Source organism: Dendropsophus ebraccatus, chromosome 11 (genome assembly GCF_027789765.1).
Source record: "Dendropsophus ebraccatus isolate aDenEbr1 chromosome 11, aDenEbr1.pat, whole genome shotgun sequence".
Lineage (NCBI taxonomy): Eukaryota > Metazoa > Chordata > Amphibia > Anura > Hylidae > Dendropsophus > Dendropsophus ebraccatus.
In genome coordinates, this window is record NC_091464.1 from 99344489 (window position 1) to 99361365 (window position 16877).

At 50.0% G+C, this 16877-nt stretch overlaps 1 protein-coding gene across 4 annotated transcripts in view; it reads left to right on the forward strand.

The window, feature by feature from the left end:
- LOC138767873 (uncharacterized) overlaps nt 1-5038 on the forward strand; it is a 91195-nt gene extending 86157 nt beyond the window's left edge. For 2 of the 4 annotated variants that reach the window (XM_069945722.1, XM_069945723.1), the window contains exon 6: nt 1667-2924. In XM_069945722.1, coding sequence (XP_069801823.1) covers nt 1667-1779 — 113 coding nt within the window. In that variant the 3' untranslated portion in view covers nt 1780-2924. Of the gene's footprint in view, nt 1-1666; nt 2925-3850 lie in introns of those variants that run through there. The other 2 variants (XM_069945725.1, XM_069945726.1) reach the window with 2 other exon arrangements.
- The last annotated feature ends 11839 nt before the right edge of the window (nt 5039-16877 follow it).

The window sequence follows — 16877 nt, forward strand, 5'->3', positions numbered from 1 at the left end:
ATAAGGGGTTAAGCAAAATGACACAGGAGGCTCTTACCTTCCCTGTGCAGGGCCCCTTCCCTCCAAGGGCCCCATAGCAAGCGCCTTCCCTGCCTCTATGGAAGCTTCGCCACTGTGTAGCTAGGTGTCCAAGATTTCCCACTTACCTGCACTGTGCAGTAGAATATGCGATGGGGCGACCCGCTGGGGGTAGTAGTTGTTGGTACTGGTAGGTAGGACCCGGGTTGCCACTTGCCAGATGTTATGTCACAGTTCTGGCACTAGGGGAGGTGACTAACCCACAGGGACCTGACCATGCGGGCACCAATAACTAGACCAATGCCAGGGATCAGAAACAACGGGAGTTGTGCTTTTATTGTAACGGCAAACGCTAATAATAACAGTCTCTGGATGTAACCAGCGATAAGCAGGAGAGGAGATGGGTGATGTTGCAATAGGCCGCAGTGTGATAGTGTCCCTTTGGTTGAGAGAAATCCTAACAGAGGATGGGAGTAGTAGTTCCCTAAGAATGATGCTGGGTATGACGATACTGAGGAGAATACTTGCTGTTAGCGATGAGATGAAGATAGCGACTTGAGAAATGTACCCAGATCTTGAGGTGAAGTAAGGATCTTGAGGATGAGACTGGTCTGGACTGGACCGCAATATGTTTCTGAGGAGCAGCAGAGAACACGTCCTTCCCCCTTGAAGGTAGAGGAAGAACACACACCTAGAAGGGAAGTGACTAACTGACCCCGGCAAAAAGCTAAACGGCTATTGGGGTTGCTAGGCAGCCAGGGAAAGTCACGTGACACTAGGCTGTTTGCATCACCACACCATGTGACAAGCACAGAAAAATATGCAAATTAACATACATAGGAGAATATGAGGAATACAGAGGATGATACCAAACTTGAACACTGGGGGGCAACATAAGTTGAGCTCTTTGCAGTGGCCATTAACCCTTTCCAGTACAAGAACAAATGGAATACAGATATATATATATATATATATATATATATATATATATATATATATATATATGGAGAAGAACCTTTTGTACTGGGACACTGCAAATACGTAGACCTTCTTTCTTCAGGAGTCTGTCCTGCACTTTTTAGACACATTCCTGGGGTGGGCTAGGGTGGTCCTTGGTGGCAGAAAAGAAAGAGCACCTCCTAGTGTTCAGCACATAACACATGACATAGAGAACTTTACCCATTACCTTCCTTCAGCTGTCCAATAGTAGTAATACATATACATATATAAAACAGTGACACCTAGTGGGGAAACTACATACTTCATCCACCACTTGTTTAACCTGAGTGAGAACTTTAGGGCAAGTGCATAAGAGAAACGCTAGTGGTGGGACACCTTACATGGACCTCTCAGTGTTGACCTGAGACCTGATTCACATTGTTTCACATGTTTAGACCTGCATCCTGTGATAGGAAACTGCATTACAGAATAGAACCAGGAGGGGCGCTAGACATAACATACATACAGTACAGATACTCACTGCATAGATTACCTCAGCCAGTAACCACCCATAAAGACTACTAGAATGGTTCAAGCTTTAGTACTTCAGGGTAGACAGGGAGATTAAAACCCTTGGGAGGAATATGTTGCCCCCCGGGGACATTCATCCAGAATCATCTGTCTCAGGAGTCTCTGCTTTGTCTTCCAGCTTCTCACCAGGCCATCCCAATTTTCCGTAAGATCCTGCTGTACGCCCATTACAATGTTCTGCTGATATGTATGATGAGAGACATGATGATCTCTAACCCCAACACACCGTGATGAGAGAAGAAGACGCCTCTACAGCACCATGTCCGCTTTCTCACCTCACCTTCTCCCCCTGTTTTCATTGCGTTATCTGCTTTATAGATTGGTAAATCATAGAAGTCTGGTCATGAAGTTACCAAGAACCTACAGCTAATATGGCGGCTCTTCCTGTTCCCATAGTGACTCGGGATTTCCTGATACAACCTCATATGTTAATGTGTAATAAGCCCCGCCTATCTTCTCAACTGTTCCCCGCCACCCGTGCTGCTCCAGCCTTTGGCCATCCTCCACCTGTGCCGCTCTGGCCTTTGGCCACCCTCCACCTGTGTCGCTCTGGCCTTTGGCCACCCTCCACCTGTGCCGCTCTGGCCTTTGGCCACCCTCCACCTGTGTCGCTCTGGCCTTTGGCCATCCTTCACCTGGGCCGCTTCCGGACTTTGGCCACCCTCCACCTGTGCCACTTCAGCCTTTGGCCACCCTCCACCTGTGCTGCTCAGGCCTTTGGCCATCCTCCACCTGTGCAGCTCTGGCCTTTGGCCATCCTTCACCTGTGCTGCTCCGATCTTGGGCCATCCTCCACCCGTACCGCTTCGGCCTTTGGCCACCCTCCACCTGTGCCGCTCCGGCCTTTGGCCATCCTCCACCTGTGCCGCTCTGGCCTTTGGCCACCATCCACCTGTGCTGCTCCGGCCTTAAGCCACCCCCCATCTGTGCAGCTCCGGCCTTTGGCCATTCTTCACCTGTGCCGCTCTGGCCTTTTGCCACCCTCCACCTATGTCCCTCCGGCTTTTGGCCACCCTCCACCTTTGCCGCTTTGGCCTTTAGCTACCCTCCACCTGTGTTGCTCCGGCTTTTGGCCATCCTTCACCTGTGCTGCTTCCGGCCTTTGGCCACCCTCCACCCGTGCCGCTTCGCCCGTTGGCCACCCTCCACCTGTGCCGCTCCGGCTTTTGGCCATCCTTTACCTGTGCCGCTCTGGCCTTTGGCTGTCCAGACATGATGGAGGTTGTAGTTGTGCTCCAGCTGGAATGGCCCAGGTTGAGGGAACGCTCTGTGCTTGGATTCGTTTCACCTTCATTGCTTGTCTGCGGTGCTCTGGCTTCTCTGCCTCTGACCCTGAGCTGAGGATTTGTGTCACATGACAAGGAACTCGCAGTGAGATCGCTTCTTATATACAAGGTCTATAGTTTACACATCAGTTGTATCTCCCCCAACATCGATGAAGAGTCGGGAGACCATCTTGACTGATTCATCTAAGTCATTGGGTTTGGTAGACATTCTCCTGATGCAATGGGCACTTCCTGATGGGTGACATTGGTATTGTGGCACCTTCCATCACCAGTAGTATTACAGAGAACAGAGGGGCACATGGGGCGCACGAGTAGCCGTATACTACAAAATCATATGGACTCTCGATTCTGAGTACATGGAGTCGCATCATGATCCTGTCTGAGACTGTGCCGTTATCATGATCCTGGCGATGACCGGGCCGTTATCATGATCCCGGAGATGATTGGGCTGTTATCGTGATCCTGGCGTTGACCGGGCCATTATCGTGATCCTTGAGATGACCGGGCCGTTATCATGATCCTTGAGATGACCGGGCCGTAATCATGATCCTGGCAATGTCCATGCCGTAATCATGATCCTGGCGATGACCGAGCTGTTATCATGATCCTAAAGGAAGATCCCGGCACTCACCAAATTCTTTAGTGTACTTTTATTGTGGTATCACATTATACAGGTACATGCAAGGAGGACGTGAGCACGAGCTGATGAAGGCCACAAGCCGAAACACCGCGTCCTCCTTGCATGTACCCGTATGATTTGATACCACAATAAAAGTACACTAAAGAGTTTGGTGAGTGCCGGGATCTTTCTTTACTATCTGCTGGGACTATAGCCTAACACGAGCACCACCTCTACTGCAGAGTGACATCTTATTCCTATATCATGTTATCATGATCCTGGCGGTGACCGGGCTAGACACTGGTGTATTATTATGTATCGGGGCCAGTAATAAAGCTGTACCGTGGATCACTGTGTGCTCCTTATTTACTGCAGCTCCCTAATATTATTTCCCCAGCAGGTTGAAGTGGTGGTGCTGGCATCACCCCTGGATGGAGGTCGGCAGTAATCCATAGCTGCCCCAACATCATAGTCCCGTCTTACATGAAATGACTGAGGGTAGAAGCAAGAAGAGAACCAGAGCCAGAAGGAGGGGCATTACATAGCTGACATGACACCTGGAGGAAGACAATGCTAGACAGGAAAACCAATGAGCTGGAAGAACCTCCGCCCCCCCCCCCCCATATATCACAGTGCCGCCACCCCAGGACTCCTCATAGACCCTACATCCAGTTCCGCTCCCCCATATATCACAGTGCCACCACCCCAAGACTCCTTATAGACCCTACATCAAGCTCCCCTCCTCCACATATGACTGTACCACCACCCGAGGACTCCTCATAGACCCTACATCATGCCCCCTCCCCTATATATCACAATGCCACCACCCTAAGACTCCTTGTAGACCCTACATCAAGCTCCCCTCCTCCATATTTGACAGTACCACTGCAGTGTCCCAGAACACGCAAGGACTACTACTCCTATTATGGCCATTTCTATTGCTGTGTCAATGCCTGTTCTGGTAAGTGTTTGCACTGCAACTGCTGCTGGTTTTCCCCTGGTATTCTCTGGTAATGTGCATTCTCATGTGTATTCTCATGTATTCCTGTGTATTATTACATTGTACAGTGGTATGCAAGGCTGTTGATCACGTGACCGTGCCAGTGCCCTGTAACCATGGTTCCTCCAATGGCCGACTAGCTCTGGCCAGGAGCAACCATGTGACCTCCCACTTCCTCCTAACAAGTTAGTCTTCCCTCTGCTTCCAAGCAAGGAGGATGTGTGTCGTCTCTCTCCTACCTCAGAGGAGTTGGACTTCTTCTTTGCAGCTCCCACTTCACCACTAGAAGTGTGGATCGAGTGCTCTGCAGTATTCAAGTCTTCGGCTGTATCTGCCTGCTCAAGTGTCCGGAGTCTTCTCTCTCATCTGGGTGTCATTCTGTTATCTCTCATCATCGCTACAAGGATTCACAGCAAGTATTATTCTCAAGCTAATCCACCCAGCAACGCTATTTCTCTCATACTCCTACTCCCATCATCCGGCACGTATTCTCACAGCCTATGCAGCACCACTCCTGCTTTATTTGTCAAAGCCTGCTATATACCCGGTTGCATCCGGACAGAACTGTTGCTACTAGTTACTTCATCTATAATAAAACCGCTGTTACTGAACCCTGGCATTGGTGTCCACTAACTGGTGCCCTGACTAAGTGCAGCGAAGAATCGCATGCCCATCATCACCCGCAGATTCCACAGACCGGCCCTACAGCTGTGCCGCCCTCAGGCCTATACCGTGACAAGTATAACCCCTGCAGCTGCCCCGATCATTGCCCGCTCATAACACCAGCACTGCGGAAGTGGCCCCCCACCACCACCCCAAGACTCCTTATAGACCCTACATCATGCCACCTCCCCCATATATCACAGTGCCACCACCCCAGGACTCCTCATAGACCCTACATCCAGCTCCCACCCCCATATATCACAGTGCCACCAACCCAGGACTCATAGACCCTACATCCAGCTTCCCTTTCCCATATATTACAGTGCCACCACCCCAAGACTCATTATAGACCCTACATCATGCCACCTCCCCCATATATGACAGTGCCACCACCCCAGGACTTCTCATAGACCCTACATCCAGCCCCTTTCCCCATATATCACAGTGCCACCAACCCAGGACTCCTCATAGACCCTACATCCAGCCCCCTCCCCCATATATCACAGTGCTACTGTGGTGCACTACTGTGAGGCTTGACCGGTCACTTGCCAGATGGTGAAGTGTGACGCCACTACTGTAGTGCTTGGTCGGAGTATAACTTAGCCAGGTATTAGGTTGTTGTGACACCACTACCAGTTGGGCACACAGTTATGATGGCACACCTGCTTTTATTTTAGATAGGCTGGTTATACCCTTTCCCCCGTAGTCGGTAAACTGCAGGGATATGAGGGGGTCGCTTGGGCGCTTATCACGGTGGTCTGGATTTGAGCTATGACCGACCCGGACTAATGGTACCGTCACCCACAGAAAGGGGAGATGACCCAAGGAAGGCGCTATTATTGTGTAGGTGCTGAGCTAAGAATCACTGAGTCTCGTTGCAATAAATAAACTCTTCTTTACTGCAGGAACACTTGATACAGGAATACAATAGACTTCTGACTTGTCAGACAAGACTTGTGCTGAGAGCTTGAGAGGTAGAATAGCCGTGCTGGCTTGGTTGCATGCTAAGAAGTTGAGTAAGTTCAGAGAAGTAGAGAAGAGGATGTTGAGAAAGTCCCAACCCAATGTAGTACTGTGCTCTGCTGGAACTGTAGAGTTAGAATAAGTAGAATACTTGTGAGTAGATAGGATACTTGTGAGTAGATTTGCCTTGATATGGCACTTTATACTTGATAGACCAGATCTGAACTGAGAGTGGAAGAGGAGATACAGCCATGCTGGCTAGGGTGCATGCTGAGAGGTAGAAGAAGTAGAATACTTGAAAGTAGAAAGAATTCTTGTGCCCGTGTTTTGACTCCTTGGTCTTTGCACCACCCATTGCTCATCAGTGTCGAGCGACCTGTCCTAGAGGGTGTTACAAGCCCCAGACCTTATTACCTGGGATGAGCAGAGTGTTCAGAGTTCTGTGGTTACACCCGTGCTGCAAGATAGAGTGCCTAGGCTTATAGCAACTTTGCTCTATCCAGATCAATTCCTCTTTCTTCAGGATACTGTCCTGCACCTTTAGACTGGTTCTTGGCATGGGCTGGGATGATTCCTGACTTGTCCTCTCTGAGAGTGTCTAGCACTGCATAGTGTGTAGAAGTGCTGCTTTCAAGAAAAGTGTCCTTGCTTCCCATGTGCGTCTGTTCACTACCACACCTTAGACTACACTGGACTTGTCCTCTAATAGGGGACCTGGCATAAGCCAGGGCCCAACTTGACTGCTGTATGGACTTCCTCTCCCCATGTGGCTACCTCCTACAGGGGATGTAATACCTGCTGTGAGTGGGTGAGAAGAGAGTGTAAGAGAAGAAAGGAGAATAGAGATAGACAGAGAAGAGGGAAGAGCTCTCATTGGTGCACAGATCCCAAACAGCAAAAACCCCTGTAGTACTACAGCTGTGCAATCCATAGGTACAAGATATACATACTAGCGACATCTACGACTACATCACCACCTACACTTGGAGTACAAACTTTTGTAAAGGGTGCATCGACTAGCAACACCCGTGGTGGGACACCCCCCAACCCCCAGGACTCCTAATAGACTCTACATCCAAGACCCCCCCATACATCACAGTGCCACCACCCCAGGACTCCTTATAGACACTACATCTAGCCGCTCCCCCCCCCATATATCACAGTATCACCACTCCAGGACTCTTTATAGACCCTACATACAGCCCCCTCCCCATATGTCACAGTGTCGCCAACCCAGGACTCCTTATAGACCCTACATCCAGCTCCCCTCCCCCATATAGCACAGTGCCACCACCCCAGTACTCCTAATAGACCCTACATTCAGCTCCCCTCCCCCATATATCACAGTGCCACAATAACCCGAGGACTCCTCATAGACCCTACATCCAGCCCCCTCATCCATATATCAGAGTGCCGTCACCCCAGGACTCTTTATTGACCCTACATCCAGCCCCTTCCCCATATATCATAGTAACACCACCCCAGGACTCCTTATAGACCCTTCATCATGGCTACTCCCCCATATATCACAGTGCCACCACCCCAGGATTCCTTATAAACCCTTCATCATGGCCACTCCCCCATATATCACAGTGCCGCCACCACAGGACTCCTCATAGATCCTACATCCAGCCCCCCCTCCCTCATATATCACAGTGCTGCCAACCCAGGACTCCTAATAGACCCGACATAAGCCCCCTTCACAATATATCACAGTGCCGCCATCCCTGTCCTCCTAATGGACCCTACATACAGCCCACTCCCTCATATATCACAGTGCCACCACCCCTGGACTCCTAATAGACCCCACATACAGCCCCCTCCCCTATATTTTACAGCGTCTCCACCCCTGGACTCCTGATAGACTCCTCTGCTCCATATATCACAGTGCTGCCCCCTGGCGGAACCTAAAGACTCAAAGCTGTTTCCGGGAGGACACCTGATGGTGAGAGACACTCTCCTCTGCATTTCCGGCGCAGCCATTTTGGAGAAGGCCAACGCTCATGGATGTCCCCTGCGCTTCACCGGAAGTGATGACTCCGCCCTGAGTTGCGTTAAGATAGTGAGCTGAGAGTAACAAGTTATCGATGCTGCATGGGAGCCCTGGCCCACTGGTCAGCGGCGGCTGCAAACAGAACAGCGACTACAGCAGCCCAAGTCCCCGTAACTCCTCCGGCGACACAGACGACCCCCTGAGCGAATGCCTCTGGGGGAGAATCCAGCTTCTTCAGGATCCGGGACCCCGATCAAGACAGTGACGTATACTTAGACTTCTCCGTCGTCAACAAGGAAGAGTACATGGCGGATGCCGTCTTTGATGACTAGACTAAGTGGCTATCCCAGCGCAACCTGCTAGCTTTAAAAGGGTAGTGCGGCGGTAAGAAATTATTCACTAAATAATACACATTACAAAGTTATACAACTTTGTAATGTATGTTATGTTAGTGAATGGCCCCCTTTCCTGTGTTCACCCCCACCCCGGAAGTGTAGTGCTCTATACTCACCTAATTCGTGTTGACCCCCGTCCGCCATCTTGTAACAATGATGTCATCTTTGGGCGGCCGGCCGAACTGCTTCGACTGTCCCTTGTGCCGGCGGGATGGTCGGAGCTGTTCGGCCTGCCGCCCGAAGATGACATCATTGTCACAAGATGGCGGATGGGGATTGACACGAATCAGGTGAGTATAGAGCACTACACTTCCAGGTCTAGCGTGGGTGGGGGGAAACACAGGGAAGGGGGCCATTCACTAAAATAACACACATTACAAAGTTGTATAACTTTGTAATGTGTGTTATTTAGTGAATAATTGCTTACCGCCTGATAAGGCTAGATGATGTGATTTTACCTACTTGCATCGTACCTATAGGACTACACCTATATATACTGTATACTGCCCTCTGAATTAGGAGATGATCAGAGCGTGATCAGAGGGTGACAGAGAGATGGTCTGAAGAAGGAAAGGAATGCTGGCAGCATGTCAATGAGCACAGCTCCTTGAAAATTATCATTTGTAGTCACAATACACAAGGAGAAGAGAGACAGTAATCTATGAAAAATTTATGGAAAATAACAAATTGTGCTACCTTGACTGCGCCGTACAGGAAACTGCTACCATTTATGGACTGGCCTACCAGAGTGTGACATGTATGTGTCTTGTGACTTGGAACCCCGCCTGCATTGAATGTTTACATATCTCATACCAATACACTACGCATGAGTAGTACCGCCCAATATTCTGACTATAAAATGTGATTACCATAATAAAACTTGTTACATAATAAAACTTGTTACACATAACAAAGTGACGAGTTGGTAATACTGCAGGTTACAGCTCTAGATAAACTTGAAACCATCCTATACCTGGGTAGTTGACTTTTCTCCATAGAGACGGGTCAAAATCTAAATTTATACTTATCATTTTGGCTGGGCAGGCAGGGACTCTTGCAAACTAGAACACAGATCTGACGGGATGTGAGGATTTATCCGTCATCGGGCGCACAGATATATCTGGCCAGGTAAGAAAGACTTCCTTTCTTACGTACTTTCTGTGCCTCAAGGGAGCGGATCTAATTAGATCCCGTCACCTGCGTTCTCTATATGTCTGTAATGCTGGGTCTAATTTGTTAGACAAAGAATTATGTAACCCAGGATAGGACAGGGTTAAAGTGTTGCATTGCCGTCGCAAACTGTTGTGTGATTGAGATAAGCTGTTGCTGTATTTATGCTGAATTAAGGAAAGGGATTGCCGAACATGATCACTTCTACCTCCTTTTGGGGAGGCTGTGACTATTGCTTAACCCTTGTAATACAGGATAACATCGAGAACAGCTGTAAGGTCACAGACAGTAGGCACTAGTGATGAGCGAGTACTAAAATGCTTGGGTGCTCGTTACCCGAGACGAGTATTTCCCGATACTCGAGTGCTCGTTTCGAGTAACGAACCCCATTGAAGTCAATGGGAGACTCAAGCTTTTTTGCAGGAGACTTAAGTTCAGTAGAGAGAAGGTCGTGTGAAAACCTGTCAACCTCAGAAATTGATGGAAGCACAACGGAAATGGACAGGAAACAGCAGGGGCAGCATGTATGCATGCCTCTGAGGCTGCCTAATGGCACCATTATGCCTAATTCTGTGCAACAGCCTGGTTAAAACAGAGGTAGGCATATGGACCACCCAAAAACACCTGACACAGCATGGCAGTGAGAACACAGGGAACCATTAGCATATGACGAAACATCCCAAAATTTAGCCTGACACAGCATGGCGGTAAGGACAGAGTAAACATGGTAGAAGCGGTAGCCAATGAGCCTTCCAAAAATTATACCAGACACAGCATGGCATTGAGCACACAGAGAACCATTAAAAGTGAGTGAGGAAGCAAATGAGCCTCCCAAAAATTAGGCCAGACACAGCATGGCATTGAGCACACAGAGAACTCCCAGGAGCAGCAGTAGCCAACATGTATGCCAGTGAAGGCCCAGCAGTAGTCAACATGAATGCCAGTAAAGACCCAGCAGTAGTCAACATAGATGCCAGTTAAGGCCCAGCAGTAGCCAACATGGAGGCAAGGGCAGGCACAGCAGTAGTCAGCAGTAGTCAACATGGTTGCCAGTTAAGGCCCAGCAGTAGTCAACATGGATGCCAGTTAAGGCCCAGCTGTAGCCAACATGGAGGCAAGGGCAGGCACAGCAGTAGTCAGCAGTAGTCAACATGGTTGCCAGTTAAGGCCCAGCAGTAGCCAACATGGAGGCAAGGGCAGGCACAGCAGTAGTCAGCAGTAGTCAACATGGATGCCAGTAAAGGCCCAGCAGTAGTCAACATGGAGGCAAGGGCAAGCACAGCAGTAGTCAACATGAATGCCAGTAAAGGCTCAGCAGTAGTCAACATAGATGCCAGTTAAGGCCAAGCAGTAGCCAACATGGAGGCAAGGGCAGGCACAGCAGTAGTCAACATGAATGCCAGTAAAGGCCAAGCAGTAGTCGACTAGGGGTGGTGAGGCCCCGGCCATGGCTAGACCAAAAAAGAAAATAATAAAACAGCTGGCTGGTTGGCGGGGGCGTGATCAGCGGGCAGACGTAATATGACGTCAGAGCATGGCAGTAAGAACACAGAGAACAATTAAAAGTGAGTGAGGAAGCAAGTGAGCCTCCCAAAAATTAGGCCAGACACAGCATGGCATTGAGCACACAGAGAACCATTAAAAGTGAGTGAGGAAGCAAGTGAGCCTCCCAAAAATTAGGCCAGACACTGCATGGCACTGAGCAAACAGAGAACCATTAAAAGTGAGTGAGGAAGCTAGTGAGCCCACCCAAAAATTGGAGTGAGTCCAGGGGCTGGGATATTTAGTGGACATGAACCCGGGTGCTTACAGCTAACTGGCTAGGCCAGCTGTCAGTAACCAATCAAGGGTACACCTGATGCCTCTCGACCAGGGGTGGTGAGACCCTGGCCATGGCTAGACAAAAAAATAATAATAATAAAACAGCTGGCTGGTTGGCCGGGGCGCGATCAACCAGTAACCCTCGTAACCAGTCCCGCTCCTCTGCAGACGTAGTGTGACACAGAGAACCATTAGAAGTGAGAGAGGAAACAATTGAGCCTCCCAATAATTAGGCCAGACCCTGCATGGTGGAAAAAGACTTGGCAGTTGTCTGAGAATTGAAGGAAGAGAAGGAACAGGAGGAGGAGGAGAGGAGATACCAAGAATCTTCATGTTGACCTGCTTTCCCCGGGTGGACATCATCAGTCGCCTCTTCCAACCCCGCTTGCAAGTCCCCACTCTCATCACCCACTGACTGCATGAGCTGCATAGTTTGGGCATCAGGACAGATCGACTGCTCCGGTTGCTCTGACTCAGGGAAGGGTCCAGAAAAGAGTTCCTGGGAGCATTGTGGTGGTGGTGGATCTGATTCCCTTAATTCCTTGGAGGGGCCAGGCTGTGGGGAAGGAGGCTGAGCAAATGGAGCAAGGGTTCCACTCCCTTGGGTAGTGTGGGTGGACTGCGTGGAAGACTGGGTGGTGGATACGTTTCTGGACACATTATCCACTATCCATGTGATCACCTGTTCACACTGCTGCGGTTTCAATAACAGTCTACCTTGAGACCCTGTAAGTTGGGCAAAGAAGCTAGGGAGTGGACGTCTGCGGTGTGACACTGCTACCTTCTTAACAGGTGCTGCTTTGTCACCCTGCCCTGAAGCACGGCCTGCGGCAACCACATGACTTGGAAGCCCATGCCCTCGACCCTTACCCCTGGGGTTCACCATTTTATGGACACTGTACAGTATGGAACTTAGATAGGCCTTGCGTATGAAATACAGAAATCTGGAAAAATACTTGTAGTACCCACTGGTTTGGAGGGGCTGTACGGTACAATCTGGTACTGGCTGGACCTAGACACACGCTGGGATACCCCCTTACAATGAGCAGTGAAGTTCTATGCGGGTGTACTACAAATCCCAGCAATACAATGTAGTACAGCAGGACCAACAGCCCTAAAATCAAAAAATATTACACTGAGCACTTCTTAGGGGTGTGTGTGCAACACCTAATGTCCCCTTTCTGCCAGCAGCCGGTCACCACAGTGTGCTGGTTAAATTGCGGTAGCAGCACTGCAACTCCCAGCCAGCAGTCTGTAGTAATAGTATTAAAAAACGCTCTTAAGCCCTGAAAAGGTCTGTTTGTTTGTATTGCTGGTATATACCCAGCCTACTGATACGCTAAATCCTACACTGACACTCTCCCTGACCAGCAGCAGCTCTCTCCCTGATCTCTCACAGCATGCGTCTGAAGCGAGCACTGCCGGCGCCGAGTTTTATATGGCAGGGTCATCTGATCTGGCCAACCAATCGCTGCTATCGACATGTATGGGTCCCACGTGATCGCAGGATGTACCAAAGAGTCACCAGAGAGCCGCTACAGCTACTACAGTCACTACAGCCAGTCCCAGAGCTACACCACCACCAGAGAAGGTTGTCAGGTGGAAACCGCTACAGCTACTACAGCCAGTCCCAGAGCTACACTGCCACCAGAGAAGGTTGTCAGGAGGAGAGACACCTCAGCTACTACAGTCACTACAGCCAGTCCCAGAGCTCCACCACCACCAGAGAAGGTTGTCAGGAGGAGAGCCACCTCAGCTACTACAGTCCCTACAGCCCCTCCTGCTGCAGCTGTCACAGAAGTGCGCACAGTCTCTCAGGTCACTTATAACCAGGGGCTGGCTGGCAAATTTTAGCCCGGGGGGCAAGCACACAGCACTGGCCCATGAGTAGCGGGCTAGCGGCCCATCCTTCAAGGACCACTCTAGGCCCTCACTTATTACGCTCCCCACATCAGTGCAGGGAAGGTAGATGCCACCCACTCCAATACTTCCTCCAGTAGCACTGTTCTCACACTTCGGATAACACATTCAGCCCTTCCAGTCATTTGTAAACAGGGAATTCCTACTGCTCGCTGTGACGGGGTCGGGGATCTCTTTACTGTATAAGTATATGGGACGGCTCAGCACTGACACGGAACCATAGTCCCATAGACTTACATTGACAAGGTGACTTCTGGCCCCTTCACACAGAGCAGTAGGAATTCCCTGTCACAAATGACCAGAAGGGAAGGAGACGTTACCCGAACTGTTGGAACATCGCCGCTGGCAGAAGTACAGACCTGGGGTGCCATCTACCGTCCCTGCACTGATGTGGGGAGGGTAATAATAGGTAAGGGCTGGAGTGCTCCTTAAAGGGAACCAATTAGCACAATTGTGATGATATGGTTTTCAGCTGCACAGTATAGATATAGTATGCAGCTCCCCGAGGCCACCAGCCACTGAGTATAAGATGGTGGGAAAGCTGGGTGACCATATTATACTGAGTGAAAGATATTGGGAAAGCTGGGTGACCTCCAACATACTGACTACTATACAATATGCTCCAAAATACTCAACAAAATGTGCGTATTGTTCTGTATGCGTGTATATTGTTCTGTATGGGTGTATATTGTTCTGTATAGGTGCGTGTTGTTCTGTATGGGTGTATATTGTTCTGTATAGGTGCGTGTTGTTCTGTATGGGTGTATATTGTTCTGTATGGGTGCGTGTTGTTCTGTATGGGTGTATATTGTTCTGTATGGGTGTATATTGTTCTGTATGGGTGTATATTGTTCTGTATGGGTGTATATTGTTCTGTATGGGTGCGTATTGTTCTGTATGGGTGTATATTGTTCTGTATGGGTGCGTATTGTTCTGTATGGGTGTATATTGTTCTGTATGGGTGTAAATTGTTCTGTATAGGTGCGTGTTGTTCTGTATGGGTGTATATTGTTCTGTATGGGTGCGTGTTGTTCTGTATGGGTATATATTGTTCTGTATGGGTGTATATTGTTCTGTATGGGTGCGTGTTGTTCTGTATGGGTGTATATTGTTCTGTATGGGTGTATATTGTTCTGTATGGGTGCGTATTGTTCTGTATGGGTGTATATTGCACTGTATGGGTGTATATTCTGTATGGGTGCGTATTGTTCTGTATGGTTCTGTATGGGTGCGTGTTGTTCTGTATGTGTGTATATTGTTCTGTATGGTTCTGTATGGGTGTATATTGTTCTGTATGGGTGCGTATTGTTCTGTATGGGTGTATATTGCACTGTATGGGTGTATATTCTGTATGGGTGCGTATTGTTCTGTATGGGTGTATATTGTTCTGTATGGGTGTATATTGTTCTGTATGGGTGCGTGTTGTTCTGTATGGGTGCGTATTGTTCTGTATGGGTGTATATTGTTCTGTATAGGTGCGTGTCGTTCTGTATGGGTGTATATTGTTCTGTATGGGTGCGTGTTGTTCTGTATGGGTGTATATTGTTCTGTATGGGTGTATATTGTTCTGTATGGGTGTGTGTTGTTCTGTATGGGTGTATATTGTTCTGTATGGGTGCGTGTTGTTCTGTATGGGTGCGTTTTGTTCTGTATGGTTCTGTATGACCGTATATTGTTCTCTGAGTGTGTATCATTCTGTGTGTGGGGGCACAGCAGTCTGAAGTGTGTGTGTGTGTGTGGGGGGGGGGGGGGGGGGGGGGGGGCAAAGCAGCCTGAAAGGGGGGGAGGGGCACAGCAGCCTGAAGGGGAGAACACAGCAGTCTGGGGGGAAGGCTCACACAGCAGCCTTAGGAGGTACATATCAACTACAGGTGCAGAGGGGCAATGCAGCCTGTGGAAGAGGGTGCATCTATAGGGGGTAAAGGGCAGCAGCTACAAGGGGTTGGGGGAACAGATGCTATTGTGTGTGTGTTTGCCTCTGTCAGCCCAGCCCAGCAGACAGCCCTCTCCTCTCTGTCCCGACCTCCCTCCTATCTCCTGCATTTATAGCTGCTGAGCAGAGAGCAGGACACGAGGGGGATGGTCAGGGAGCAGGAGCCTGGAGCTGGAGGTTAGCAGCCGGCCTCCTCCTCTCCACACTGTGTAATACAGGAAGTCCCGGGCCAGGAGGAACATGGGACGGTACACAGGGGGCGGGGCTTAACGGGGGCAGGGAGCAGCTTCAGCTGCCACTGGCATCACAGACCGGCCCTGCAGCACAGGCAGAGAGGAGAGCGCTGGGGCGGTAAGCAGCCTCAGCGCGGCCCTGTAATATCCTGGGGAAGGCCGGCCCGGGGGGCAGATGCCACCCTGCCCCCCGGCCCAGCTCGCCCCTGCTTATAACGTTGCTGCGACCTCAACCCCAACTCCAGTGACCACTACCGCTCCCTCCACCATGGAAGAGACCTGCCTCTATTGCAAAAGGAGTGGACACAGAAGACTTCCTCAGGCGAGCCTACAAACAAATCTCCTGACACTCACACAAAGGACGCTCTGCTGTTGAGCAAGTAACAAGATGGACGCTCTGCTGAGCCTAAGTTGAGCCATGTTGGCTCCCCAGAGTTTTATGTGTCCCCTAGTTAGTAACATCCCTGTTCAATATCCTGCACCTGGCCTAGCCGTGATCCCCATTCCTACATCCATCCCATCCCCTACATCCCCCCCCCCCATTTATCACAGTGCCACCACATCAGGACTCTTTATATGCCCTACATCCAGCCCCCTCCACCCCAGGACTCTTCATATTCCCTACATCCAGCTCCCTCCACCCCAGGACTCCTTATAGACACGCCCCATTGTTGTGTTTTTTCTTTCACAGTCCTCCCAACCAAAACTCCTCATGATCAGATTGTCCTACTCCAGGTCTCCCTGACCACCACTAATACAGTGAGGACCTAGGACAGGCCTGGAGCTCCCCACAGGTTGATGACCCCACTAATTAATAACATATAAAGGAGGACAGAGACGCAGGCAGAGAAGGTCAGGAGGAGCCTCTGTTATCCTCTGCAACACGTTCTCCTCCATTCCTTAGGACTAACAATGAAAAAAAGATCATTATATGGGATTAATATCAGAAGGGTCCAGACCAGCAAGACGAAAACCACCCGGCCACCGCCCACACCCCACTCCCACAAAGTGTTAAAGGGAAATGAGAGGGGGGGTGTGGCCTGGACGCGAGCGCGAGCGGGTGCATGTAGGAGCCGCTCCGGCACTGCTTCATCCTGCCGCAAGATAACGACACCAAACTTACCCATCGGGTGTAGGAAGGTCTGCCAGCCCGGATCGCCGCAACATGCCCGCAAAAAAAGCGCCGGTTGCAGTGGATAAGCTGTTTTTCCGGCCAGGAAAACGAGATGGCGGCCGCACGCCTCAGCAGCAGCATGGAGAAGGGGAGAGCCCGTCTGCCAGGTCAGAGCAAGCAGAAACACAGGAGGGGGATGGAGCGGAGCCCACGCTGAGA